This window comes from Scyliorhinus torazame, chromosome 9 (assembly GCF_047496885.1).
Source record: "Scyliorhinus torazame isolate Kashiwa2021f chromosome 9, sScyTor2.1, whole genome shotgun sequence".
In the NCBI taxonomy this organism is placed as follows: domain Eukaryota; kingdom Metazoa; phylum Chordata; class Chondrichthyes; order Carcharhiniformes; family Scyliorhinidae; genus Scyliorhinus; species Scyliorhinus torazame.
In genome coordinates this window covers 27,240,036-27,266,489 of record NC_092715.1, presented here as the reverse complement: position 1 = coordinate 27,266,489, position 26,454 = coordinate 27,240,036, and the positions used below count along the sequence as shown (strand labels likewise).

Here is a 26,454-nt window from a genome sequence, read left to right as displayed (position 1 = left end):
TCTACACTTGCCTGGATGAGCGCAGCTCCAACAACACTCAAGAAGCTCAACACCATCCAGGACAAAGCAGCTTACTTGATTGCTCCCCCTACACCCCAAAGACTGCAGCGGTTCAAGAAGGCAGCTCACCACCACCTTCTGAAGGACAACTTGGGATGGGCAATAAATGGGCTTAACCACCGACACCCACATCCTGTAAATTAATTTTAAATAGCTACTGCTACACTGCTCATTGTTCACTACAATACTGGTCACTACTACACTGCTTATTGTTCACTACAACACTGGTCACTACTACACTGCTCATTGTTCATGGCTACACTGCTCACTGTTCACTACACTGCTCACTGCTACCACATTGTTCATTCTTCACTATGGCATGGCTCACTACTACGACACTGCTCATTGTTCACCACACTGTTCACTACTAAACTGCTCTCTGCTACTACACTGCAGACTCGTACCGTTGCAACCCATTGACTGAACTAGTGTTGTGATTGACTAACATTTCTACACATTTAATTTGTAAATTGAATTAAAGTTACTGGACTGGTATTCTGGAAGCAAATAATGTAGAAGAGCAAGAGGTCAAATCTACTCAAGCAGTAACGAATTCAGTTAAAAAAAAATAAAAGCTGGTATTAGTAGCAGTGAATGCTCACTGGCATCCTTCAGGAACGATAAAACCTGCTGCTCTTACCCGGTTTGACCAGACTGTGAGTCCAATTGCAATCCAATTTGCAAATGTTGTACTAACCTTTAAATATCGGGAGAAGGATAAACCGGCATCTACAGGACACTTAGCCTAATCTTGGCGATGGGGAAACCTTCATAGATAATAATCTGGGACAATATCACTTGCCATTTGTAAAATTATGGGCTAATAAATTAAAGTCAAAATCCAATTTTGCTAATTCGATTGAGTTCTTTGATGAAGGAAAAAAGTTAATGAGAATAGTGTGGGTGATGTATATATAGATTTCAAAAGGCATTTAATCGAGTTTTATATTAGACTTGTTCGCAAGATTAAAGTCCATGGATACAAAAAGATAATGACAGCATAGATACAGAACTGGCTAAGAGACAAAAAGAGAGTACTGGTGAACTGTTTATTCAGACAGTGGGGAAGTTTATAGTGGCGTTTCCCTGGGGTCCCACTGGTATTTTTAATACAAAGATTAATGACCATGTCTTGGATATGCAGGGCTTCATTTCAAAGTTTACAAATCATATGTAACTCGGAAATGTGGTAAAGTGAGGAGGCTAGTAACAGACTTCCGGCTGACATAGATTGGTGAAATGGGTGGCAGATGAAATTTAACACAGAGAGATGGATGATACATTTTGGCAGAAGAAATGAGGAAAAGCTTGGTACAAGTTAAAGATGCAGGAACAGAAAGGCATTGGACATAGTTATGCAAATCTTTGAAGGGGTCAAGACAAATTATAATAATCTTTATTGTCACAAGTAGGATTACATTAACACCGCAATGAAGTTATTGTGAAAAGCCCCTAGTCTCCACATTCCGGCACCTGTTCAGGTACACGGGGGTGGGGGGGGGGGTGAATTTCAGAATGTCCAAATTACCTAACAGCACATCTTTCGGGTCTTGCCAATGTACCACGCTTTGGGACATCCTTTCCTGCAGCGTATGAGGTAGACAACTTTAGCCGAGCCGCATGAGTATGTACCGCGTACCTGGTGGGTAGTGTTCTCACGTGTAATGGTGGTACCCATGTCGATCTGGCACGTCTTGCAGAGGTTGCCATGGCAGGGTTGTGTGGTGTCGTGGTCGTTGTTCTGAAGGCTGGGTAGTTTGCTGCAAACAATGGTTTGTTTGAGGTTGCGCGGTTGTTTGAAGGCAAGTAGTGGGGGTGTGGGGATGACCGTGGCAAGATGTTCATCTTCATCGATGACGTGTTGAAGGCTGCGAAGAAGATGTCGTAGTTTCTCCGCTCCGGGGAAGTACTGGACGACGAAGGGTACTCTGTTAGTTGTGTCCCGTGTTTGTCTTCTGAGGAGGCCGGTGAGGTTTTTTGCTGTGGTGGGTTGGAACTGTCGATCGATGAGTCGAGCGCCATATCCCGTTCGTACGAGGGCATCTTTCAGCGTCTGTAGATGTCTGTTACGCTCCTCCTCGCCTGAGCAGATCCTGTATATACGGAGGGCTTGTCCATAGGGAATGGCATCTTTAATGTGTTAGGGTGGAAGCTGGAGAAGTGGAGCATCATGAGGTTATCTGTGGGCTTGCGGTAAAACAAAGTGCTGAGGTGACTGTCTTTGATGGAGATGAGTGTGTCCAAGAATGCATCCGATTCTGGAGAGTAGTCCATGGTGAGTCTGATGGTGGGATGGAACTTATTGATGTAATCGTGGAGTCGTTTCAGCGATTCTTCGCCGTGGATCCAAAGGAAAAAAATGTCATTGATGTATCTGGTGTATAACGTCGGTTGAAGGTCCTATGCGGTGAGGAGGTCTTGTTCAAACTTGTGCATGAAGATGTAGGCATATTGAGGTGCAAATTTGATTCCCCATGGCTGTTCCATGTTTCTGGATGAAGAGGTTGTTGTCGAAGATGAAGACGTTGTGATCCAGAATGAAGCGGATGAGTTGTAGAATTGCGTCTGGAGATTGGCAGTTGTCGGTGTTGAGTACAGAGGCTGTAAAGTACTGAGGATCTATAAAGTGTTGAGTACTGAGGATCTGTAAAACTTAATTACCTGCAAATGCTCGCATTCAAAGTATCGTCTTCCATCTTTGACTTTGTCCATATATATGTTTCTGGAACATACCTCTTCATTCACCTGAGGAAGGAGCAGTGCTCCGAAAGCTAGTGATTTGAAACAAACCTGTTGGACTTTAACCTGGTGTTGTAAGACTTCTTACTGTGCTCACTCCAGTCCAACGCCAGCATCTCCACATCATGGACACAAAGATAGTTAGGAAAGTAAGATGAGGCAGTGGGGTAGTGGTATTGTCACTGGACTGGTGATTCACAGACCCAGGGTTACTCTGGGGACCTGGATTCGAATCCCGCAATGGCAGATGGTGGAAATTGAACCCAAGAAATATCTGAAATTAAAGTCTAATGTTGACCATTGTTGATCGTCGTAAAAAACCCGACAGGTTCACTAATGTCCTTTAGGGAAGGAAACCTGGAGTCCTTACCTACATGTGACTCCAGTCCACAGCAATGTGCCCTCTGAAATTGCCTGGCAAGCAACAGCTTGACATAGTCATACTTGCGGAATCATACTTTACAGATAACGTCCCACTATCCATAGGTATGTCTAGTCCCACCGCCAGTACAGATCCAACATGTTGTCAGTCAAGAGGGAGTTGCCCTGGGAGTCCTCAACATCGACTCCGGACCCCATGAAGACTCATGGCTTCAGATCAAACATGGCCAAGGAAACCTGCTGATTACCACGTACTGAAGGGCAACTAGGGATGGGCAATAAATGCTGGCCTAACCCACAACGTCCACATCCTGTAAAATAATTTTTTTAAATACTGTCTACCATCAGCTGATGAATCAGTACCATGTTGTACACCACTTGGAGGAAGTACTGAGGGTGGCAAGGGCATAAAATGTACTCTGGGTGGGGGACTTCAATGATCATCATCAAGAGTGGCTCAGTAGCACCACTAGTGACTGAGCTGATCTCGTCCTAAAGGTCATAGCTGTAGACTGGGTATGCGACAGATGGTGAGGGAGCCAACAAGAGGGGAAAACATGCTCTATCTCATTCTCCCAACTTGCCTGCCGCAGATGCATCTGCCCATGACAGTATCAGTAGGAATGACCACTGCACAGTCCTTGTGGAGATAAAGACTCGTCTTCATGTTGAGGATACCCTCCATCGTGTTGCGTGGCACTACCATCGTGCTAAATAGGATCGATTCAGGACAGATGTAGCAACTCTAGACTAGGCATCCATGAGGTGCAGCAACAGAACTGTACTCAGCCACAATCTGTAATCTTATGACCAGGAAAATCCCCCACTCTACGATTAGCACCAAGCCAGGTGGTCAACCCTGGTTCAATGAAGAATACAGGAGGGCATGCCAGGAGCAGCTGCAGGCATACCGAAAAATGAGGTGTCAACCTTGTGACGCTACAACACAGGACTACTTGCATGCCAAACAACATAAGCAGCAAGTGATAGACAGAGTTCAGCGATCCCACAACCAACAGATCAGAGCTATGTTCTGCAGTCCTGTCATATCCAGTTGTGAATGGTTGTGGACAATTAAACAACTCACTGGAGTAAGAAGCTCAACAAATATCCCCATCCCCAATGATGGAGGAGCCCAGCACATCAGTGCAAAAGCCAAGGAAGGCTGAGGCATTGACAATAATCTTCAGCCAGAAGTGCCGAATGGATAATCTATCTCGGTCTTCTCCAGAGGTCCCCAGCATCACAGATGTCAGTCTTCAGCCAATACAGTTTTCTCCACGTGTTATCAAGAAACAGCTGAAGGCACTGGGTACTGTAAAGGCTATGAGCGCTGACAATATTCTGGCAATAGTACTGACGACGTGTGCTCCAGAATTTGCCGCGTCCCTAGCCAAGGTGTTCTAGGTCAGCCGCAACACTGGCATCTACCCGGCAGCACGGTAGCATTGTGGATAGCACAATTGCTTCACAGCTTCAGGGTCCCAGGTTCGATTCCGGCTTGGGTCACTGTCTGTGCGGAGTCTGCACATCCTCCCCGTGTGTGTGTGGGTTTCCTCCGGGTGCTCCGGTTTCCTCCCACAGTCCAAAGATGTGCAGGTTAGGTGGATTGGCCATAATAAATTGCCCTTAGTGTCCAAAATTGCCCTTAGTGGTCATAGTGGGTGGGGTTACTGGGTTATGGGGATAGGGAGGAGGTATTGACCTTGGGTAGGGTGCTCTTTCCAAGAGCCGGTGCAGACTCGATGGGCCGAATGGCCTCCTTCTGCACTGTAAATTCTATGATATGATAATGTGGAAAATTTCCTGGGTGTGTCCTGTCCACAAGAAACAGGACAAATCCAACCCAGCCAAATACCACCCTATCAGTCTACTCTCCATCATCAGTAAATTGATGGAAGGTGTTCTCAACAGTGCTATCAAGTGGCACTTACTCAGCAATAACCTGCTCACTGATGCTCAATTTGGGTTCCGCCAGGGTCACTCAGCCTGACCTCTTGGTGCAGACATGGACAAAAGAGCTGAACTCCAGAAGTGAGGTGAGAGTGACTGTCCTTGACATCAAGGTAGCATTTGGTCGAGTATGGCATCAAGGAGCACAAGCAAAACTGGAGTCAATGGGAATCAGGAGGAAAGCTCTCCTCTGGTTGGAGTCATACCTCGCTGTGGTTGTGGGAGGTCAGCCATCTCAGTCTTGGGACATCACTGCAGGAGTTCCTCAGGGCAGTGTCCTCGGCCCAACCACCTTCAGCTGCTTCATCAATGTTCTTCCTTCCAACATAAGGTCAAATGTTGGCATATTTGCGGATGACTGCACATGACTGCACAATATTCAGCACCATTTGCGACTCCTCAGATACTGAAGCAGTCCATGTCAAAATGCAGCAAGACCTCGACAATATCCAGGCTTGGGCTGACAAGTGGCAAGTTACATTCACATTACACAAGTTTCAGGCAATGCCCATCAATAAGACAACATCAAGCCAGCGCCCCATGACATTCAATGGCATTGCCATCGCTGAATCCCACACACAACTTCCTGGAGGTTATCATTGTATTTATAGCCATATCAATACTGTGGCTACAAGAGCAGGTCAGAGGCTGGGAATCCTGCAGCATGAACGCACCTCCTTATCCGTAAAGCCTGTCCACCATCCAGAATGCACAAGTCAGGAGTGTAGTGGAATACTCTCCACTTGCCCTGGGAAAATGTGAAATTGTCAATTTGTGCAATTATCTGAACATTGAGAGATTCCAGAGCTCTGAAATGCAGAAGAATATTTTTTTTGAATTTATAAATTTAGAGTACCCAATTCTTTTTTTCCAATTAAGGGGCAATTTAGCGTGGCCAATTCACCTACCCTGCACATCTGAATGCAGAAGAATAAAGGAGTCCCAGTGAATGAATGACAAAAGGATATTATGCAGGTACAGCAAGTTATTAGGGCATCTATTAGAATGTAACCCTCTATTGCGAGAGGAATTGACTATAAAAGTAGAGCAAATATGCTTCAGTTGGAAAGTACACTGGTGAGGCCGCATCTAGAGTAATGTGTACAGCATTGGTTTCCTTTTTTAAGGAAGGATGTTAATGCGTGGAAGCCGCTCAGAGAAGGTTTGCCAGCATAATATCAGGAATGGGTCGGTTGTCTTATGAGGAAAGGTTGGTTAGGTTTGTACCCACTGGGGCAGCACGGTGGCGCAGTGGTAAGCGTTGCTGCCTCACGGCACCGAGGTCCCAGGTTCGATCCCGGCCCCGGGTCACTGCTGTGCAGAGTTTGCACATTCTCCCCGTGTTTGCGTGGGTTTCGCCCCCACAACCCAAAGATGTGCAGGGCAGGTGGATTGGCCGCGCTACATTGCCCCTTAATGGGAAAAAATGAATTGGGTATTCTAAATTGAAAAAAAAAGGTTTGTACCCACTGGAGTTTAGAAGAATAAGCGGCGACTTTATTGAAACATATAAGACCCTGAGGAATCTTGGCAGGGTGGATGTGGAGCGGATGTTTCCTCTTGTGGGAAAATCTAGAACTAAGGGGGGGGGGGGGGGGGGGCACACACTTAAGATGGAGGTGAGGAGAATTTGTTTCTCTCAGCGATTGTTGAGTCTTTGGAACTCATTTCTTCAAAAGGCAGTGAAAGCAGAGTCTGAATGGTTTTCAGGAAGTGGATTCATAGAATCATAGAATTTACAGTGCAGAAGGAGGCCATTCGGCCCATCGAGTCTGCACCGGCCCTTACAAGGAGCATCCTACTCAAGCCCATGTATCTACCCTAACCCCGCAACCCAGTAACCCCCACTTAATCTTTTTGGATACTCAGGGCAATTTAGCACGGCCAATCCACCTAACCCGCACATCTTTAGACTGTGGGAGGAAACCGGAGCACCCGGAGGAAACCCACGCAGACACGGGGAGAACGTGCAGACTCCGCACAGACAGTGACACAGCCGGGAATCGAACCTGGGACACTGGAGCTGTGAAGCAACTGTGCTAACCACTATGCTACCGTGCTGCCCATCTTGACAAACAAGGGGGTAAAGGTTACTAGGGTTAGGCAGGAGGTCACAGTCAGATCTGCCATGATCTTATTGATGGCAGAGCAAGCTCGAAGGGCTGAGTGGCCTATTTCTTCTAATTTGCCTCTTTGTATGTTGCTGTACCTGTCCCCATGCACTTTATTCTCTTGCCTTGTGTTGAATTACTGAACGGCAGCTAAGAACCTGAGAGTCTGCATCTCAGTTTAAGGCGCTGTGGCGGTTAAACGGGGCTGGATGAAGACCTGCGTCTTCATTATTGATCAAGAAGAGTTGCACTGATGGCTTCTCTTGAAGCTGGCTGCTGTGTTTTCTACATTACCACAGTGACGACACTTCAAAAGTACTTCATTGGCCTTCAGAAGCTTTGGGACGTCCCGAGGTCAATGCGCGACATAATCACATATCCTTATGGGAAGAGGAAAGAATTGAAAATATTTTATTCATTCTCTCTACTGTACTTTACACAGCCTGTAAGATGCATAATGCTCACATTTTGACTGATGTAAAATTCAGCACTGTTGCACTGTTTAAAAATGACTTATACTTGAAAGTTCAGCATGAGAATTTATAGCTTTCAGCTAAAACGCTAAAAGAAATGTGCTAAAAGCTTGGCAGAGTGAAAGATTTTAAACAGTGTTATGACAGAAATAGGATGTGACCTAAATGATCAGTGTAGCGATGGTTCCCAGACTCATTAAAATTGCATGTAAAGCTCTTTTAGAGGAGAATGCGTCAAAGGATATTTATTTTTAACATGGTGCTGCAATATTTGAATAAGGGGGTTGAAATTTGTGGTAGAATACCAGCTAATCCGCCTCAACAACTTGAAGACGTTTCAGCAGACTGGTGTCCAAGTTTATCACAATATTCTGTTTTCTTTTTAAAAATCGGTGTTGGAGTGTAACCTACTTTTTAAACTTCCTTCAATAGCTTGCACTTAAGAAAGCTTTCTGTTTGAAAGTCGAGCCCATTTTGTGGCAGTGACTGCTTTTCCATTTGGACAGAAAAAGACTAAATTAGTTTATACAGTCTATTCCATCCTGGCATGACTGTAAACTTGACAACATCGCCCAATCCTATTTGCCTTCCAACTCGTACACGCACATGCAAACATAAACCTACAAAGAAGGATGAGGAAAATACTTGAAATTATAAACAGAAAGTAAAGGGGTTAGCACTGCTGCCTCACGGCGCCGAGGACCAGGGTTCGATCCCGGCCCCGGGTCACTGTCGTGTGGAGTTTGCACATTCTCCCCGTGTCTCCGTGGGTCTCAACCCCACAACCTAAGGATGTGCAGGGAAGGTGGATTGGCCAGGCTAAATTGGCCCTCAATTGGAAAAAAAAAACAAAAAACAAAGTACTGGAAATAAAGCTCAGCAGGCTTGGCAGCGTCTGTGGAGAGAGAAACAGAACTGACGTTTTAAGTCTCCATAGGACTCTTCATCAGAACACAGAGAGGTTCTGAGGGAAGTTCAGAAGAAGGGTCATATTGGTCTCGAAACATAAGCCCTATTTCTCCCTTCATAGATACCGCCAGATCTGCTGTGTTTTTCCAATATTTCCTGTTTTTAATTTCAGGTCCCCAGCACCTGCAGTATTTTGCATTAACCGCAGGGAAAGACCTGCTGGTCCATCCAGTCTGTCCCATCAAATTGCGATTGCTTCATGTCTGGTTCCTGCGGGTTTTTCTGGGAAAGAGAAAGCCGACAGATGATCCTATAGGGGTGTTCAAAATCATGAAATGGATTTGAAAGGGTCGACGCAAGAGAAGATGTTTCCAAAACTAGATGTTGTAAATATCAGATGGGCTTCAATAAATCAAATCTGGAAATCTGGATTGATTGTGGAACCGCAGGAAGTTGTTGAAGAGAGAGGCATAATCGATGCAAGGGGAACCTAGCTGATTACATGTGGGCGAAAGGAATGGAAGTACGTTCCTCAAAGGAAATAAGAGTGGGAGGAGACATGAGCCGAGCGTGAATGCTGGTGTAGAGAGGTTGGGCTGAATAATCCGTTTCTGTGCTGTATGTGCTATGTCCATGTACTGCCCTAACACCATGAATTGTTTTTATGCAGGAAAACCACCCACCACCTCCGCCGCCACCTCCTTCGAATGCTGTAGTTACCACCTCTGCTTCTAGTACTCCAAGACCAACACTGGGACCGGCAGACCAGGTGGTGGCACATCCAAGGCCTCAAGTGCGGCCAAATATGTAGGTAACATAAATATATATAAAATAAATCCAACTTGTTTATGGGCTGGATCAAGTAGAAAAGGGCAATTTTGAAATTTGATTTTGTTTTCTTGCTGGTTTTCCTCACCACCCATCTCTGGGGTTGGTTTCCCTGCGGCAAACTCCTGACCAAAACTCCCTGCCCATTGGTGCTGTTGAGAAATTAGCCTTCACATTTCCATCCTGCAGTGTGCTCCCTCAGTACCTTTGCACCTGGTTGTCTGTCTGTAAACAACATATCTCAAAACCTAATTGATGATTTCAACAAAACTTGGTACTCTTGTTAGGACAGGTAAGGTCCAAAGAAGAACTTCGGGGATGCGAATCCGGATCCTGGAACTTTTAATGGACCCCGTTAAATTTGGAGGATAGAATGAATTGATTTTTTTTTTTTTAGAATGTCATGGGTTGTCTTAGAATGTTGTAGATCGTCACAGCTGCCAAAATGTGATCAGAGTTCTCAGAGCAGGTTGTTGGATGTGAATTGGCCTGAAGCCTCCTCAGTGAAGTGGAATCTCTTAATGAAAAAGATTTTTTTTCTCAGCTTCGTAGTTATAGAGCACTAACCAGGCAGGGAAAAGGCTCAAGAAAGAACTGCGTAATTAAAATAATGTTGAGTTAAAACAGTGTGGTGGAGTTATTGCACTCTGCTGGGTGCCCTCTTCACTTGTTTAAATACATAATTTTAGCATTTTTCTTGTTGAATTAGCAGGAATCGCTTGCAAGACATTGAATCTAAGGCACAGAAATGGCCCCCCCAGCCGAACTGGTATAATTATGTCCCTCAGTTTTGGACTATTTTATAAGTGGAAACCCTATCAATCCCTTTTTAAAATTTTGAATACTTCTTTCAGATCACAATTCGGTCTCTTCTGTTTTCAGAGGCACCCAAATATTAATTTCAGCAAACACATTCATCCCACTGCTTCCCTGCTTGCTTCTTCGTCATGGCACCCTAACGTTCCATAATATGCACTAGAATTGAAGTGTTTCTTTAACACAAAACATAATGCATACTCATATGTGAATCAATTTCTGAGGGAGTTAGATGTCTAGTTATGAGTATTTGTAAAGAGAAAATGCAAAGACCTTTTACATTTTTTAGTGTTTAGCCAAACATTCTTTGGATTCATCCAATATAGAACAGAACCATAGAATTCCTACAGTGCAGGAGGCTATTCTGCCCATCGAACCTTGCACCAACCCTGTTGTACTTAATGATCTGTTGAATGTATTTAATGATCTGTTGAGCTGCTCGCAGAAAAATACTTTTCACTGTACCTCGGTACACGTGACAATAAACAAATCCAATCCAATCCAACCCTCTGAAAGAGCACCCTACCGAGGACCACTCCCCTTCCCCTATCCCCGTAACCCCACCTATCGTGCTCGTCTTTGGACACTAAGGGGCAATTTAGCGTGACCATTCCACCTAACCTGTGCCTCCTTGGACTGTGAGAGAATACCAGAGCACCCGGAGGAAATCCATGCAGACACAGGGAGAACGTGCAAACTCCACACAGTCTTGTGTTTACTTTATTTACTTATACTGTTTGCAGTGAGTCAGGGTATGTTCTGCAAGAACAGGAGCCTTCTCACACACAATGTAGTATTGTGCTGTTTAAGATGTAGATGTGCATCTCTTTCAGGCCATAATGCAATTTCTCCACATTCCTCAAATGAATCCACTAATTACGGGGCAGGCTGGAATGTTTTCCTGTTTTACAGCTGTACAGTAGTCTTTCTCTCCAGCCTGGGACAATTGCCCCCTTTGACTGATAGGTTCCTCATACTTTATCTGTGTCTTCAGGTATATTGCTTTATATCCGTACACTCCTCGCAAAGAAGATGAACTCGAGTTGCGAAAGGGAGAGATATTTCTTGTGCTTGAGCGCTGTCAAGATGGATGGTTCAAGGGAACATCTATGCACACAGGCAAAATCGGTGTTTTTCCTGGGAATTATATGGCACTCGTAACCAGGTCAGTAAGCCAATTCTCCGAACTTAATTCAAAGTATTATCTTACTTTGCACCACTGTACTCCTGCTTTATGTAGTGGTCATGTCACAGTATTGATAATCTGAAGAGAACAACCTTTTCAATCTCAAACTATTTGGGGAATTTGAATTCAGTTTAATAAATTAAAATCTGGAAAATAAAAAGCTGGTTTCAGTCACAAGTGGCTAGGATGAGGCTGTCGGTTTGTCAGTGATGCACTGACACCCTCTGGAGAAGGAAATCTGCCATACTAACTCCATCGGGCCTATATTGTGACTCCGGTCTCACCCCAATGTGGTTGACTCTCAACTGATTTCTGAACTGGCCAGGTTATATAAAAAAAAAAGCATTGCAAGAAAACCCAAGACTTCGTGGTCTGTAAAAGGCACACCACCGTCTTCTCACGCCAATTGGAGTTGCCCACCATCTGCAAAGGAGTAAAATAAAACCTGTGATCTCGTGGCATGGTGAATTAGAGGATGCACTTTGTTTTTAATACAGCAACTGGGCTGCTATTGTCATTGGATCCGAAGCATTAACTCTGTTTCTCTCCCCACATGTGCTGCCAGACTGACTGATTTTTTCCAGCCCTTTCTGTTTTTATTACTGCTGTTACAGGACAGTGCTGAGATTGCGGAACTCGCTACCATGATAGATTGAGATGAAGACAGATGGGAGGTGTCTCAGGCGTAGCATAAACTTGGACTGGTTGGGCTAAATGGCCTGTTTCTGTGCCGTCTATCCGGTGCGATGCTTTTTAACATATGTATGCTATATTAATGGGATGGCATGATGGCGCAGTGGTTAGCACTGTTACCTCATGGCACCAAGGACCCAGGTTCGATCCCGGCTCTGGGTCACTGTCCACGTGGAGTTTGCACATTCTCCCCGTGTTTGCATGGGTCTTCCCCACCACTCAAAAAGATGTGTAGGCTAGGTGGACTGGCCACGCTAAATTGTCCCTTGATTGGAAATAAAAGAATTGTGTGCTTTAAATTTTTTTTAAAAAATGTTTTAAATCTATGTTATATTTATGTAGGGCCTTTAATGTAACAAGATGTCCTAAGGCCCTTATTAACCAAGTACGATGGAGCAAAACATTACAAAATATAAGTTTGGCACTGACTGCAAACATGGGCGAAATTCTCCCCCACGATGTCCGCCGACTGGTGCCAAAAACGGCGCCAATCAGACGGGCATCGCGCCGGCCCAAAGGTGCGGAATGCTCCGCATCTTGGGGAGCCGAGCCCCAACATTGAGGGGCTAGGCCGGCGCTGGAGGGATTTCCGCCCTGCCAGCTGGCGGAAATGGCGTTTGGTGCCCCGCCACCTGGCGCGGAAATGCGGCGCATGCGCGGGAGCGTCAGCGGCCGCCGACAGTTTCCCGCGCATGCGCAGTGGGGAGAGTCTCTTCCGCCTCCGCCATGGTGGAGACCGTGGCGGAGGCAGAAGGGAAAGAGTGCCTCCACGGCACAGGCCCGCCCGCGGATCGGTGGGCCCCGATCGCGGGCCAGGCCACCGTGGGGGCACCCCCCGGGGTCAGATCGCCCCGCGCCCCCTCCAGGACCCCGGAGCCCGCCCACGCCGCCTGGTCCCGCCTGTAAATACCAGCTTTGATTTACGCCGGCGGGACAGGCAATTTCTGGGCGGGACTTCGGCCCACCCGGGCCGGAGAATTGAGCGGGGGGGTCCGCCAACCGGCGCGGCCCGATTCCCGCCCCCGCCCAATCTCCGGTACCGGAGACTTCGGCGGGGGCGGGATTCAGGGCGGCCAACGGCCATTCTCCGACCCAGCGGGGGGTCGGAGAATGACGCCCCATATGCTTTAAACAAAATTTTAAATCTATTACTTGTTATTCTCCTCGCTTTTCACCCCGTTCTTTTTGTACTTCGATTTTATATTTCTCAGAAGTATAACTTTGGCTGTAGCACTGGAATTTCTCTGCAATACAGACTGAGGAGCTGAGAGTTGCAAAACTTGGCACTAAAGACACTGCAGTAGGGTGTAACTGCAGTGTGACAAGTTTGGATAAGTGTTTTCCATTGTAAACGTAGATGTTGGAATTTATGATGAAAAAGGTTGTCAACCAGAAAGGACGTTTTATGTTATGTGCGTTCTTGAGGGTATTCTTAACCTCAGATGGATTGTTACCGAGTCATGTTTTAAGACTACAGTAACTCATCATTGTTAAAATGTAACCTGAGTGCCCTTACTTAAACCCACACGGCTTTCTTAAAGCAGAAACTTTTTAATTGATAAGCTCAGTCTACTGAAAATACTTATTTCCTTTCAGTCACGTCTTCAAATGATACCCTTGGGTTTCAAATGATCTTTGTAAACAATTTTCTTCGGCCAGATGTGGTTAAATTCATTGAACGTGTTGTGTCCGAAAGCCATGATTTTAACATTCTCAAATTAACCCCTCCCTATCTCTGTAACCTCCTTCAGCCTGACAACCTTCCGGCTGAGCCTTCAGCCACCTCAGCTTAAAGCTTCGAATTCCCTCCCTAAACCTCTCACCTCTCTCTGCCGCCTTAAGACGAACATTCAAACCTGCCTCCATGACAAAGCTTTCCGTCACCTGTCCTAATGTCGTCGCCTTATGCCTAGTATCCAGAGTTTGCTCTCGTGTGTGGCATTCTGGGATGTTTTACCACGTGAAGACATGAAATAGATGCAAACAACGTGAACATATTAAAGAAAACATCCCGCAAATAATCTAATCTGCGGCGGGGGCTCCTTAAACAAAGGAAATACAGTCGTTTTTGTCGCTGTAACATGCTTACAAGCTCATTTGGGACCCACCTTGCTCAGGATCAGCTGGTGCGACAGATGTAAAACAGGGTGCCTGATGGATGGTTTTCTTAACAAAGCCATTCTGCAGATGGGTAGAAGAGTGGAGCGCAGTCTGCCCAGCATGTTCCCTTGTAAACCAACAGCCTTGGCAGGGCAGCAGCAGTGATATGCTGCCTGACAATTTTCATTTAGTGGGCGGATTAGCGCTGAATGGAAAAGAAAAAAGTGGATGAGAGATACTCGCAATGGTGGTAGAAAGAGGAAAGAAAGGAAGCACACAGTATGATGAAATTGAAAGGAAAATAGAGAGTACATGTCGGTAGTCTACAAAGAAATTGTACAGTGAAATATGTGATGAAGTATTGGAGCTGGAAAGAAATCACAGGCATGAGGGTAGACTATAAAAAAGCGTTTGCTCATATTTATTACCAAAAGTTAATAGATGTGTCACTGAAATGTGACATTGGCAATAACAATGTGAGATTTATCCAGAGCCTATTTTGGGACCAATTAGGGAGCACCAGGCCAGAAGATGGAGAATCAAATATGCTTCAAATGAAGAGAGGAGTACTGAGGAATGAGAGAGTATTCGAGAATCTAATTCAGAGAATTAGACGGACTTCCAGGGATAGAAATTGGAGGAACAAACATAAACTTGTGGTGCACTGATGACCACAGCGCTACTCGCAGAGTCAGGAGAGACCTGACAAAGTATCGGAGATCAAGTAAAATTTAGAATATGGATTGAGAATGAACACCAAAAAGACAAATGGTAGTTGGAAGGAATACATTGGAAGAAACTCGAGTGAAGATTGAAGTGGATAGTATACCAATTAAAAGTACCCAATTATTTTTTTTCCAATTAAGAGGCAATTTGGTGTGGCCAATCCACCTACCCTACACATCTTTGGGTTGTGGGGGTGAGACCCACACAAAAACGGGGCGAATGCGCAAACCCCACATGGACAGTGACCCGGGGCCGGGATCGAACCCAGGTCCTCAGCGCCGTGACATTTAACACAAATTAACAGAAGATGGTAGATGTGATGCTGAAGTTAGGAGCTTAGAGGTGGCCAGAAATAATTTTGTAAAGGTGAAGGATGTGTTAGCAACAAGGGGCTGGATTCTCCGCACCCCGACGCCGGAATCGTGGCCAGCGCCGGGTCGGAGAATCCATTTCCTCGCACGGAATCGCGACTGCCGCCGGTTCCCCGATTCTGCGGGCCCCGAAAGGCCGAGTACGCCGCGATGCCTAAAACCTACCTGGGGCCATTGCTGGAGGCCCGCCCCGCCATTCTGTGCCTCCGAACCGGCTGAAGTCCTGACGGCGTGGATCTAATATGGTCCAGCCGGTTGGGAAACTAGCGTGGCGGCTGCGGAATCAGTCCGTGGCCGCCCAGGTCGCGAGTGGGCCGATCGGAGGGCAGGGGGGCCTTATACGCGGCCGGGCAATGTTCGGGCGGGCGGTCAGGGTTGTGCGTGCGGCCAATCGGGGGGTCTATTTTTAGGGTCCAGCTCCGCGGTTGGAATCCGCCTTGTGCATACGCGGCCTCTGACCCGGAAGTGCGGGGGCCCGTATCTGCAGCAAAAGCTGCTAGATTTACGCCGGAACCCTGCTAGCCCCCTGCAGGGCTAGGAATATGTGGCCCTTTCACGACAATTTTTCTGGCCCAGGGTGTTTGTAATGTGGAAGCTCAGACATATACTTAAATTCCATATACAGACTATAAGACAAATGAACCAGTGAACCATAGAATGATTTCGGCACGGAAGAAGGCCATTAAGCCCACCGTCTCTGTGCCAGCCCCACAGAAGAAACTATCCGGTCAATTTAATCCCACCTTCAGCACCTGGTCCCTAGCCTTGCAGGAACCAGCACTTCACGTTTAGATCCAGGTACCTTTTAAATGAGTTGAGCATTTCAGCCTCAACCACCAATTTGGGCAGCGAATTCCAGACGCCCACGGCCACCATCTTCTGGGTGAACAAGCTTTTGCTCATGTCTCTTAAATCCTTCCACCAATTACCTTAAAGCTATGCCTATAATTTTGAGCACTTCAATTAGGTCACCCCTCAGCCTCCACTTTTCTAAGGACAACAAGCCTAGCCTCGCCAGTCTACAGTCTTCAAGCTCTGGCGACATCGTTGCAAATCTCCTCTGCACTCTCTCCTGAGCAATCATGTTCTTCCTGTAAAGTGGTGACCAGAACTGTACTCAGAACTCCAGCTGTAGCCAAACCAGCATTTTATACAAGTTCCTGCAGTACGTACATCCCTGCTTTTGTGTTCAATATCTCACCCAATAAAGGAAAGCATTCCATACACTTTTTTCCATTAACCATCTCTCCTGTCATCTTCAGGCAACTTTCTTCTTGCACTTCAAGGTCTCTCACTTCCTCTACCCCTCTGAATGTCCTCCCGTTTATTGAGTATTCCCTTGCCTTGTTTGCCTTCCCCAAATGCACTACCTCACATTTTTCAAGATTGAATTCCATTTTGCCACTTTTGTGCCCATTGATATCATTCTGAAGACAACAACTATCTTCTCTGGGGTGGCACAGTGGTTAGCACTGTTGTCTCACAGCACCAGGGATCCGGGTTCAATTCCAGCCTCGGGTGACTGTGTTTGCACTTTCTCCCCGTGTGTGCGTGGGTTTCCTCCGGGTGCTCTGGTTTCCTCCCACAGTCCAAAGATGTGCAGGCTCGGTGGATTGGCCATGATAAAAAAATTGCCCCTCAGTGTGCAGGTTGGGTGGGGCTACGGGGATAGGGTCCGGGAGTGGGCCTTGGTAGGGCGCTCTTTCAGAGAGGATCAGTGCGGACTCGATGGACCGAATGACCTCCTTCTGCATTGTAGTTCTTTTTTCTTCACTATCAACTGCATGGCCAATTTCTGTGTCATCTACAAATTTCCCAATCAAACAATTAGCATATACAGCAAACAGCAAGAGCCCCAATACTGAGGCCTGTAGAAGGGAGGGGGGTTGGGAGAGATCAGAGCAGCCGGACATAATGCACCCCGATCTGTAAGGAGCCTTTCCAGTTGGGCCCGTCAGCAGGAAATGACTTTTAAATGTGGCCTCCCCGAAGCCAAAATAACAACAAAGTGCTGTTGAATGGCGGGGTTCTGCAGCGCCCGAGAAACACCTTGTAAACATGCCCAAAGCCGGACATAGATTTTTTTTCTGGTTAAATCGCGCCGTCTGTTTTTCTCCCTTTACAGATGCTGCCAGACCTGCTGAATATTTTCAGCGTTTACTGTTATTATTTCAGATTTCCAACATCTGCAGTATTTTCATTTTGTTTCGGTTTAGCCTGTTATTTTCAGTCTGGTGATTGTTAATTTGTTTCTGCAGGGCACCTTCTGCAGCAGGGCAGCCAAATTTCCCGGTGGTGGTGACAGCGCAGGTCGGGCGAGGAGTGACTACGGTTTTGCCAGTGATGACATCTCAGCCCAAAGCTTCCGGGAACGGCCTGGAGTTCAGCAGACCCGTTAGTCCGACCCCACCCATCCCCACTGCCGTGGTGTCAGCAGCACACGTGCAGGCTACCAATCCACAGGCAAAGGTTCTGATGCACATGACGGGCCAGATGACGGTCAACCAGGCTCGCAACGCCGTTCGGACAGGTGGGTTCGGCGTGGCATTGATGATGTTACCATTGATCCAGCGCAATCTTACTCAAACTGTTGATCCCGGGAGGTTGGGTAACAAGACAAGAGCCACCATTTCCCGCATACCTTCCTCGTGCTGTTTGCCTATTTTTTGCTCTGATGTTTTAAAATCTCCAGCAGAAGCAATATCCACTTTTCAGCCTGAAATACACACTCTGTCTTCTTGGATCAGTTCGTTGCCTTTCCCTGGGAACATTCCATTGATCTGTTGACCTGGTTCTAACCTCCTCCGCCCAGCACCTGCCTGATTGGTTTATTAGGAGCCTGAACTCACTCTGCATTAAGACTTCTACGACAATACCTCCTGTCTTCGATTTTGAGTCTAATTGGTTCATTTTTTTTGCATCAGGTTGCCTGTTGCAAGCTTAGGAACATAAGGAGGAACAGGCGGAGGCCATTCAGCTGCCCAAGCCTGTTCCGCCATTCAGTTGGATCAGGGCTGATCTCTATCTTAATTCCATCCCTCCACCTTGCTCCATATGCCTAATGCCCTTATCTAACAAAAGCCTTATCAATGTTCCAGTGACAGCCAGCCTTAATAGCCTTAATCTCGAATTCCACATTCCCACAACCTTTTGTGTGGAGACATCACCCCTGAAGATAGTAGCTCTAATTTTAAGCTTATGCCTGCTTGTTCTGACTTCCTCAGCAAAGAACATAGCTTCTACCTAACCCATCAATTTCTTTGTAATTGCTGGCTTGGTGTTTTGTAGCTTGATACCAACGGGTGAACTTTCCTGCAGTTGTGTTTTTGCTTAGAGCTTTTTTCATAGCCTCATACAATATAGAAGGAGGGATAAGCAATTCTTCCCACTCCACTGTTCGTTCCCCATAAACCTGCAATTTTTCCTTTCAGTACATATCCAGTTCCCTTTTGAAGATGAATATGCTTCTACTACCCTTTCATATTGTGCATTCCAGATCATAACTCACTGCATATAAAACAAGAGAGATAAAGAGAAAGTTTTTATTGTCAATTGCCTTCAATCTGTTACTGACCCTCCTACCAATGGGAACAGCTTGTCCTTATTTATTCGACAAAAATCCTTCATGCTGTTGAACATTTTTGTTAAATGCTTTCTCTGCTCCAAGGAGAACAATCCATTTTGCTCCGGCCTCTTGACATAATTCCCTTTGCTTTGTTAATTGAATCTTTTGCTTCGTAATTCGGTAATATTTAAATAATTAAATCTCTTTTCGCCCAACAGCTGCTGCCCAGGGCCAGGAGAGACCGACTGCTGCGGTGACTCCTATACAAGCCCATAACCCAGCCTCCACCATCCCCCCGACGACAGTGGCCCCTCAGCAAGCCGTGTCTTTGCAGCATCCACAGCAAGCCGTCGCTCCTTTTACCGTGGTTGCCGTTCCGACGGCAGCGAGGCCGGGTGCTGCTCTAACCTCCGCTACTGCTGCCATAACCCCGCCGAACGTCAATGCCACATCCTTGGAGGGGGAGCCGACAGGCAACGGAGCCTGCGTTGCTCCAACAGTCCCTGCCACCCCACCTGTGACGGCCTCAGCCGCCAACAAGTTTGAAAAGGAGAGCAGAGAAAAGGTGAGGCGTGTTTTCCTTTCTTTTTTCAACTTTGGTCGGAAAGTGGCCCAGTGAATGGCGCAAATGTCGCTTGAGCCAAAAGGTTGTTGGTTCAATCCCCTCTCCAGCGACTTGAGTACAAGAGTCAAGGCTGATGCTTCAGGGTAATACCGAGGGAGTGCAACCTTGTCAGACCCGTCACCTTTTGGAAGAACTGTTAAACTGAGGCCTCGTGTTTCCTCACAGTGGATGATCCCACGGCACTATTTCAAAGAAAAGCAAGAGAATTTTTCCCAATCGTCTGACTGATATTTAAATTTCAATCAGCTGCTCTCCAAAACGTATCTGGTTATTTTCATGGTGATGTATGTGGGAGCCTGCTCTTTGCATATTGGCTTCTGCATTTCCCCACATCACAACAGTGAATGGCCTAGAATATGGCTGATGGAATCATAGAACCATAGAATTTACAGTGCAGAAGGAGGCCATTTGGCCCATCGAGTCTGCACCGGCCCCTTGGAAAGAGCACCCCACTTAAGCCCACGACTCCACCCTATAACCCAATAACCCCACCCAACCTTTTTGGTCACTAAGGGCAATTTATCATGGCCAATCCACCTAACCTGCACATCTTTGGATTGTGGGAGGAAACCAGAGCACCCGGAGGAAACCCACGCAGGCATAGGGAGAACATGCAGACTCCGCACAGACAGTGACCCAAGCCGGAAATCAAACCTGGGACCGCGGAGCTGTGAAGCAACTGTGCTAACCACTGTGCTGCCCCACCATATAATGTGAATAAGTGAATTCATCCACTTTACCGGAAAAACCAGAAAGGCAGAGCATTTCGTAAGCGGGAAGGGGTTGGGAGTGTTGATATCCAGAGGGACCTGGCTGTCCTTGTTCATGAGTCACTAAAAGCTGGCATGTGGGTGCAGCAATCAATTAGGAAGGCATCACAAGGGGATTTGAATACAGGTGTAAAGATGTCTCGCTGCAGTTGTATAGAGCCCTAGTGAGACCGCACCTTAAGTATTGTGTGTGGAATTGGTCACCTTATCTCCGGAAGGATATACTTTCCATAGAGGGAGTGCCTTGGACATTCGTCAGACTGATCCCTGGGATGACTAGATTGTTTTATGAGGGGAGATTGAGGAAACCCGGTTTGTGCTCTCTCGGGTTTTGAAGAATGAGAGGTGATCTCATTGAAACTTCTAAAATTCTTACAGGGCGTGACATGGTAGATCACAGAATCACAAAATTTACAGTGCAGAAGGACGCCATTTGGCCCATCGAGTCTGCACCAGCTGTTGGAAAAAGCACCGTACCCAAGCCCGTACCCCCACCCTATCCCGATAACCCAGTAACCCCACCCAACATTAAGGGCAATTTTTGGACACTGGGGCAATTTCGCATGGCCAATCTACCTAACCTGCACATCTTTGGACTGTGGGAGGAAACCGGAGCACCCGGAGGAATCCCACGCACACACGGGGAGAACGTGCAGACTCCGCACAGACAGTGAACAAGCCGGGAATCAAACCGGAACCCTGGAGCTGTGAAGCAATAGTGCTAACTGCTGTGCTACCGTGCCGCCCATGTGGACAAGATGTTTCTCCTGGCTGGTGAGTCCAGAACCAGGGGACATAATCTCAGGATTAGGGAAAGGTCATTTCAGACTGAAATGAGGAGGAATTTCTTCATTCCGAAGCTGGTGAATCTTCGGAATTCTCGCCCCAGGAGAACTATGGAAGTTCAGTCATTGAGCATGTTCAAGACATAAATCATTAGATTTCTGGACATTAATGACATCAAGAGATGTGGGGTTAGTAGAGAAAAATAGTGCAGAGGTAGATTATGAGCCACGATCTGTTTGAATGGCGGAGCAGGCTCGAAGGGCCCAATGGTCTACTCCAAGTTCCTATGTTCGTAACAGTGACTAAATTTCAAAATGAACTTAATTGGCTGTAAAGTGCTTTCAGATGTCTGAGATTGTGAGAGGCTTTATTTAAATATAGTACTCTTTGGTGATGCAAAGGCGATGAGGGTAGTGCAGTGCATGTTGACTACATGGATTTTAGTAAGGTATTTGACGAGGTCTCTCATGGCAGACTAGTCAGCAAAGTAAAAGCTCATGGGTTACAGGGTATTGTGACAAATTGGATCCAAAGTTGGGTGAGTAACAGGAAACAAAGGGTCGATGGCTGCCCTTGCCAATGGAAAGCTGTTTCAAGTGATTTTCTGCAAGGCTTGGTGTCGGGGCCCCTGCTGTTTGTTTTATATATTAACGATTTGGACTTGAATATGGGGGGCACGATTGGGAACTTTGCAGATGACACAAAAGTTGGCCGTGTAGTGGATAGTGTCGAGGATAGCGGTGAGTTCCAAAATGATATAGGTGGGTGGCTGGAGCGGGAAGGAAAGTGGCAGATGGAGTTCAACTCTGGTAAGCGTGAGGTAATGCATTTAGGGAGGTCAAACAGTAAAAGGGAATACACAATAAATGAGAATATACTGAGAGGGGTAGATGAAGTAAAAGATCTTGGCATGCAAGTGCACATGTCCCAAAAGGTAGCAGCACAGGCACAAAAGGTTGGAAAGAAGGCACAGGGAATACTCCCCTTCCTTGGCAGAGCAATACAATACAAAAGTAGGGATATAATGATGGAATAGTATAAGACACAGGTGAAGCCACAACTGGAGTATTGTGTGTAGTTTTCATCACCACAGGAGTCGACAGGAGGAACCTGTTTCCCTTGGCAGGGAGTTCCAAAACCAGGGTTCATAGTTTCAAGCTAAGTGACAGAAGGATTAGACGGGACATGAGGGAAAACATTTTTCGCAGAGGGTAGTGGGTGTCTGGAATTCGCTGCCTAAGTTGGTGGTGGAGCAGAAACCCTAAACTCTTTAAAAAGTACCTGGATCTGCATCTTAAGTGCTTTAAGCTGCAGGGTATGGACAGAAATATGGGATTAGAAATGGCACCTGGGTGTCTTTGGGTCGACATGGACAAGATGGGCTGAATGGCCCCCTTCTGTGCTGCATCATTTCTATGGTTCTAATTGCAAAGCTGAAGCACAGCCCCCTTGTGAAGAACCCTAAAGGCAGAATATCCCTGAAAACATCGGTAAAATAGGAACGAAACAAAAATACTGGGCGTTATTTAACCAGTGCATTGTGACAGGCACTAATCTGGACGCGTCGGTTAAATAGCGGGAAATGGAAAAGGGTGCGAATCAGTTTGCTATCTAACCTATTGGGCTTGGTCGGGGGGGCTGAAGCGTTCCAGGTCAGGGGGCTCCCCTGGGCTTGGTCGGGGGGGCCTTTTCATCTGTGAGACCTTCAAACCATCTTTAAGTATTGTGGGTACCTATAACACGGACAACTGCTGTCTGTCTGTCCTACCAAACACTTCCCGGACAGAGCCCTGCTCTTGGTTATATGGTGACGGTCTCTTTAACTCCCATTGACTGTGAGTAGCTTCTGGCTTCACAACTGAAGGCTATTGCTAATAAGGAAGTGGCATTGTTAGTTGTGAGAGCACTTCACAGCTGCAGGTTGTGTTTGCTGCTTGCTCCTGCTGGTGGCTGCAGATGCCTGGAGGCTGCTGTTGCTGTTTCCTTCCATTTCTGTAGCCGGAAAGAGGTACAATTGTTTTCTAAGACACCAGGCTTGGGGACGTATGGGTCCAGAAGGCAATCCGGTTTGAAGCAAGAAGACTCTGCGGGATCTGATGCGCGACATTTATCCAAATGGGCCACCTGATGACACCGTTGAAGAAATGCTTTAGCAGATTGCTGCTGCTTTTGTTGCTGGTGTGGTGAGTGATGTAACTGACACGTCACCGCGGGTTAAACACGCTGGAAGTCAAAGATGTTAAACTGCACCTTGAGCAGCAGTGGAATATGTGGATGTCAGGATTTGGTTCCGGTGAGATTGAGCCGTGTGGGAAGGGGGCCTGCACAACTGCGGCTCCTGGATGGAGAATGGCACTGATATGTGGAACAAGTAACACCTTGATGGACAGATTATTTCTCCGACAAAGTCCTGGACGTAATAACACATTCTCAGGCTTATCCTCCGTTTCTGTTGAGGAACCTGCGAAGGCTGATACCGTGTGTTTGTTTTGTTTGTGAAAATGAGCTGATATAGCTATGTATTGGTACCAATATGGAACAGTGACATTTCCTTGTTTTCTTTGCGCTTATGATGGGCTATCTTCTGTGGGGACAAAGAAGAGGAGTCGCAGGAGGAGCTGGAGGGTGGAGGAGAGGTGGCAGCAATGGTCCGGTATGCTCGGATGACCAGAGAGGCCCTCATCCTTCCCCGTTTCTCATCTGCTCCCCCCTCCCCCCCATTCCCCATCTTCCTCCCTATTCCCTTCCTTCCAGCCCCAATTCCCTGTACCCCCTTGCCCCCTGACTAGCCTGCTCCCCCCTCCAAGGGGTCCCATAACATCACCCCAGGGTGATGGGCCTGTGTTGGCACTGTCAGCGGGTCAACATACAAGGCAGGAGAGTGATGATCATTCGCTGTGAGGAAAGCTCTGGTGCTCCTCAGTTTCTGCTAAAGTTTGTCTCCTGTCTTTCTGCTGAGAGCGCTCTCATACCCATCGCCTGAATGGGGTCTGCATCGGGGACGTTTGATCTTGAACCAATGTGCTCGGGGGTGGGGGCAGCGGAGGGCAATCGGGGGTGGGGGTGAAGGCAGGTCCACTGTGAAGATTATCGTGACAGAGGCTTCACATGTATCTGGTGCAACATGTTTTAACAGGGACCATTGGGCATTTCTATTCTTCCTAGCTACAGATGGTGGGGAACCCCCCCCCAATGTCTACTCAGTGATTCTAAATCTTCTTGATCTTTCCTGGTGTACTGCCATGTCTAGGTGTGTCCCCAGGATACACATCAGAGGTAGAGGCAGCCTGCTGCTTTCCGCACTCTTTGGCCTTTGATACCCTTGGGCATACGTCCTCTGGAGGGCCCTGAGCAGCAAGGCCCCGGCCGACTTACCAGTGTCACTGGCATTGCCATGGCACCCTGTTCTGCCCACTGCTCTAGAGACGTGCTAGTGTCAGAAGAGGGGGATTCGGAAGAACTGGAGACTGCTGTTGTCTCCTTGCCGGCAGGCCCCAGTTTGGCCTCCAGTGCTTCCTACTCCCTGATGGTGCCCGCAAGGCCCTGGGGGCTCCATGGGATGGAGGGGCAGCTGGAATGAGCTCCAGAGGCCTCTGCGTCATCTGGGTCAGCCAGTCCTGGCAACTCCCCATTGTCTGCACCATGGTGTTGACACCCTCAGCAATGCTCCTCAGTGACTGGGCCATGCTGTGCTCTGCCCCAGCAATGTCCAGCCACGTCTGGGACACGTCCCTCAGCGATTGGGACGTGATGTCAAGGCCCTCAGTCTTGGACGTCACAGACTGAGCCATGCCTAGGGACACTCCCACTCAAGATGCTGACCTTGTGCTGCAGGCTTTCCACTGCAGTCGCCACCCTAGCAGTGTTGGCCTTGATGCCACGCATAGTCGGCATAATTTCCTATGCCCGTAGCCTTTGGGACTCCTCCAATCGACTATGCACTCGCTGGAATATAGCTGACATCCCATCCTGAATCTCACGGGCGTGTCCTAGCATCTGCATCAGCTCTGAGATAACCTTGCCCAGAGGCTTGCCATCTGACTGGGGCTCAGCTGAGTCCTCCTAACTCCCTTGGATGTGCCTGCCTCCAACTGATGTGCACCTCAATGGTGGTCTCCTCGGAGCTCTCCTCTGGGCTGGTGGCGAGCAACTCCGGATGGCCCAGCCCCATCAGATGGAGATCCTGTGATAGAATGGACATGTGGTCAGTGAGAGGGAAGGATTGTTCTGTCTGACATGAACAACTCACTTGAGACGGGTCATCTAGTTGAAGGGGCAGTGGATCCTCACCTCTGTGGCTCAGGCCAATTTCGCTGTTGGTGATTGCTCTCTCCTCGGTCAACCCCGCGATCTGCAGGGCCCGTTCCTAATAGGGCGTGAAGACTCGGATCTCTGGTACTCCCCCACCCCTGTCTTGGCCCTTTCGCGCTTATGATGGGCTATCTTCTGTGGGGACAAAGAGAGGGCTTTGTGATCGGGGGTGGGGGGGGTCTCTGGCAGGTGGCATGTGTGGGCACCACAACTGGACATGAAGGGGTTGGTCCTGGTGGGTGCCAGGGCGTGCTGGGGAACAAGCAAGAAGATCAGATGTGTGGAGGGTGCGAGGTGCCAGCCAGTTTGTTTGGGCGTGGGTGGTTTGGGAATTTGAGGGGTGGCAGGCAGAACGGATGCCAGAAGAGAGGCGGAGGTCGTTGATCTTCTTCCGACATTGGACGGCGGTCCTCCTGGTCATGCTGCCCGCACTGACAGCTGCTGCCACTGCTGCCCAGACGGTATTGCTGACCCTGTTGCTGCCCCTCCAGCCCTCTCGGGGGAACTGGATGTCCTGTCTCGCCTCCACAGCCTCCAGGCGCCTGGCCTTGTCGGCATCGCCAAAGCGAGGAGTCGGTCTGCGCGCTGCCATGCTTGTGTGTTGACAGGGAGTGAGTGGTGAGGGAGCGTTTAAAAGAAACTCCCCCTTGTAAGCAGCGAGGGCTCATTTCAGGGACTGAGTGCCGTTAAATATGCGCCCATCGAGTAACACCCCGCCAATTGCACCCAAACTGACACTTGGAAATGTTTCCGTTAGACACGCCCGCTACAGGGGCTGGAAATTTGAAAGGAAAACAGACCATGCTGGACATCTCGCAGCAAGACTGGCAGCATCCGTGGAAAGAGAAATAGTGTTAACGATTCAGGACCATAGCCTTTTATCAGAAGTGGATAATGGTCGAGATTAACAGCTTTTATGCAAGGGCAGAGTCAGAGAGCAAGGAGAGCGGGGAGGCAAGTACAAAGGGGGAAGGTCTGTGATAGGGTGTAAGGCAGGAGAGATTCAATGACAAGGAATTTATGATCCTCCTGGAGATCAGTAATGTGAAAG

General features: G+C 47.6%; 1 protein-coding gene across 4 annotated transcripts in view; it reads left to right on the top strand.

Annotated features, from left to right (window-relative positions):
- Positions 1-26,454, top strand: part of sh3rf1 (SH3 domain containing ring finger 1) — a 239,833-nt gene that overhangs the window by 196,696 nt on the left and 16,683 nt on the right. For all 4 annotated transcript variants that reach the window (XM_072515735.1, XM_072515737.1, XM_072515734.1 and 1 more), the window contains 4 exons: positions 9,297-9,433; positions 11,265-11,435; positions 17,605-17,876; positions 19,130-19,476. In XM_072515735.1, coding sequence (XP_072371836.1) covers positions 9,297-9,433; positions 11,265-11,435; positions 17,605-17,876; positions 19,130-19,476 — 927 coding nt within the window. The remainder of the gene's footprint in view (positions 1-9,296; positions 9,434-11,264; positions 11,436-17,604; positions 17,877-19,129; positions 19,477-26,454) is intronic.